The 3,687-nt window shown below is 37.6% G+C and overlaps 1 protein-coding gene across 1 annotated transcript in view; it reads left to right on the top strand.

Annotated features, from left to right (window-relative positions):
- Positions 1–3,687, top strand: part of vipr1b (vasoactive intestinal peptide receptor 1b) — a 42,721-nt gene that overhangs the window by 30,176 nt on the left and 8,858 nt on the right. Inside the window, exon 7 of the mRNA XM_042510879.1 lies at positions 48–111. Coding sequence (XP_042366813.1) covers positions 48–111 — 64 coding nt within the window. The remainder of the gene's footprint in view (positions 1–47; positions 112–3,687) is intronic.

The raw sequence follows: 3,687 nt of genomic DNA, 5'->3' as shown, positions 1-3,687 counted from the left end.
TTGCGAATTTAAATTATCTGCAACCATGAGCCTTTGGCCTCGGTTAGCAGAGGGCTTGTCTGATGTTGACATTTGTTGACTTGCATTTGTTGGACTCTCTTTTTTTGATAAGTCTTTTATGGTTTACAGATGGCCTGTAAATTTACACTTCTTACATGCACTGTTGCAAAGTTAAGGCAACAAAGGTCTGTGGTTAGTTTTAGAAAAAAAAGCATCATGGTTTGGCTTAAAACAGGTATGGTTCTTACTAACTTAATGTCATGTCACATACTTCATATGATATACATCATGTGACACACGTCACTGGCAAATAATGCTACACATAGTGGCACACTTTGTTCAAGGTTTCTACATATTTTCACAGACAAAATTTGAAAACATTTCCATGACTTGTCAAGGATTAATAATATGTACACATATATTTTTGGCCCTACTTGCCCAGTGTTTTCAAAAATATCAGATTTAAACTGTTTAAACATGATTCCATTTAGCTGACATACATGGCAGAACGCACAGAGAAAACGAAGAAACATATGTGATGGTATGTGATGCAACAGTTATGTAAAATAAAATTCCATGACTTTTCAGAAATTTTCAATATGTTTTAACTAATTCCATGACTTTTCCAGGCCTGGGAATTGTGATTGTAAAATTCCACTACTGTTCCAAGTTTCCTTGACTGGGAGAACCCTGTATGTTGTTATTAAAATAACTATTTAGTTTTTGTTCCACATGGGAAACAAACAATGGGCTCTTGGGTGTAAGTCCTGTGTCCTCCTACCCTATGCAGACTTTCTCGCTATTTATCCCATTGTCCAGTGCATATCATATCACCATGAAAGAGTGCCTCTGTGCCCAGTTTCTGACGCCAACATCACTAAGAAAATGTGTGTAGGCAGATGTAGCACCCAAGTTTTGAAAACTCCTCCTGGCATCAGTTCTGCCTCTCATAAATGTCTTGTGAGTCTGCTTGCTGAAGACACCGGTGTTACCGTCCTGTGTTTGTTTTCTGGGATCCACTTTTCCTACACTGAGGTAAAGTTTCGGACTTCATTAAAGCAGCTGGCAGTGGAGCTGACAGGGATTTGGTCGTCTATATAAATTGATTCCCACTTGGCACCTTGAGGGGAAGAAAAATGGACCCAGATGGGCTGTCTGAACCTCTCCGCTACTTCTAATGCGTGCAAATCAGTACAAATTGCTCACTGGAGCGCCATTGTAAAAAGACTGCCATCAGAGGCATGTGAAGGAATGATGCCACACACACACACATATACACACATTGTTATAGACACGCAGGTACCTTAAATAATGCATTTGTTATATTCCTCCCCACAGCGATTATATCATGAATTAATCTAATGGGTCACTACAACAAACATCCATCTGTGGAAGAAGGGTAATGAACCAAGCACACAGAACATCTACACACTCAGAAACACACACAAACACAGTTACTGAGCCAACAGTTGTAATGGAAGTAATGCCGGGGTCATGATGAGCGCTGTAGCACCAAACCTTTCTCTCTAATATCTTTTTCAGTCGACCCATGACAGCAGCTGGCTCCTGTCAACCCAATCGTTCCATTAACACAACAGAGAGCATGTTAATAAATACACTTGGAGGCTCCTCTTGTCGTGTGGCCACGTTATGTAACATAAATCTCATGTTCGCGGTGTGGCCTCAGGGGCCTCTGTGGGTCTGTGGTTCAGCGGTATGTGGTGGGGTAGCGGTGGTGGTGGAAAACGCATGGGAAGACATCCAAACATTGTGGTTTGATACAAGTCCAAGTATAAATGTCTTGTAAGCCTCACATTATTCAAGGGCAGCCTTGTTCCATGGCTTTAACAACTTCAGCTACTGTTTAACCCTTTGAAACCTGGATGGACATCAGTTTCCTTGTGCTGTATTCAGGCGCCCCTCACAATCTTGAAAGCTGAGAAAATTGTTGTGCTTTTTTAATAAAATCTGGGAAAAAAGGCAATAACCAACCTGGCAAGAAATGTCCCACAATTTTTTTTTGCTTCTTCTTCAGCTAAAGCACTTACAAACATTTTAAACTGTCTGCACAAATAGTTTTACTTGCTGCCGACCAGAATTAAGATTTCTATGTCTATTTTTATTGAATAACATTTTTTGACAATAATTGTTTCAAAATTTGTGAAATGCTGTATGTATTGTCATGTTTTGGCAATAAATTATAGTTAAACTACATTCAACAGCACAATCTGTTCAACGTTCACTCAAGACTCAGGACCAACTTAAAAGAAATAATGATTTAACTTTTTTGGTAGATATTTATCAGTATCAACCAATATAATTTTTTTTTACTTGACTCCATCCATGAATGTCTTGGATATTCAAAAGCTTTCTTGCTGCTCATCAACTAATGGCTCCAACCTTGCTGGTTTGGAAGTGTCACACACAACTACATATTTCCACTTTTATAGTCGTTATATTTCCATTTATATCACTGTTGTATGGGGATTGAAAACCCAGTTGCATTGATGTGATCATGACCACCTTCAGAAGTGGTTTTGCCTATCACATCACAGTCCGTATCTGTTTGCAATCCAATTACCGAAAATGCATTTTAAAGCAAGGAGTAATGGGGATCTTAAATTAGCTGTGTTTCAAGAAAACAATCCAGTGTTTTAATAAATATATTTTACAGCTTGAGTGGTAACCCCCTTTGGAATGCTACTTTTGCTGAGTGTTGACTGGTAATTATCAGTCTTGTTTCATTATCAATTACTCACGACTTGAGTACAACAGTTTAAAAAAACCTTTCAACACATGAACATGATTGGCATGGCTGGATTAACCTGCTAAAGAGCAGCTGGGCTCTTCATTAACCCACCATTTCTCCCTCTTTCTGTGCAGTCTTACTATGCTGGGAAACTACTATAAAAAAACTAAATATTTTAGGAATAAGAATTATACAAACACAAAACTGAAATAATGAGAATTTTAAAACTAGACTTTGAGACAGGGAATCTTTAAGAAAGGGATAAGGGTCAGGTAATAAATTTGGCCCTTGTTATGTCTGTAGATATTGTACTTAAGTGCTGCGTACTCCCAAACCAAATTAAAGCACAGGAAACCAGGAACTTTAGGGGCCCCTGGAGCTCCGAGGTTGGTAATCCAATCTCATTGATTGGCCTCAAAAGTCCCGTATTAGTTGTGCTTTAATAAACAATTCCTGCTATAATGCAACAGAATATCTACTGATGCAACCGAGCAATTTAACAAAATCAGTTATTCAACTTGTATCCCACAGCAATAAAATACCTCTCTTGACTCAGTTATTTATAGTCAGAGCGGAGATCGAGATTTGTCTCTTGCCTGAAGCTTGTACTACTACTACTACTAATAAGTAATTTATGACTTGATTTTGTCCTTGTATTAATGAACGTAGTCTGCAGTAAGGCTGGACCCACACATTATATTCTGCTATTAAAATATTCGTTAACTGGATAAGTATTCGATTTTCAGTTTAGGGATTAGGGTATTCATTTTTTGGGTTGTTTGGTTGTCGTTTTGGTTGTTGTTTTTTGCAGAGGACGAATGTCATTTTACTATTTGTGGGATTTTTTAACAATTATATATATATATATATATATATATATATATATATATACATATACATCTTAAATCTTAGATTTACGAAATCTGACAGACTATTTT

This window comes from Plectropomus leopardus, chromosome 21 (genome assembly GCF_008729295.1).
Source record: "Plectropomus leopardus isolate mb chromosome 21, YSFRI_Pleo_2.0, whole genome shotgun sequence".
Taxonomy (NCBI): domain Eukaryota; kingdom Metazoa; phylum Chordata; class Actinopteri; order Perciformes; family Serranidae; genus Plectropomus; species Plectropomus leopardus.
Note: the sequence above shows the minus strand (reverse complement) of the source record. Positions and strands in the feature narration are given on the sequence as shown.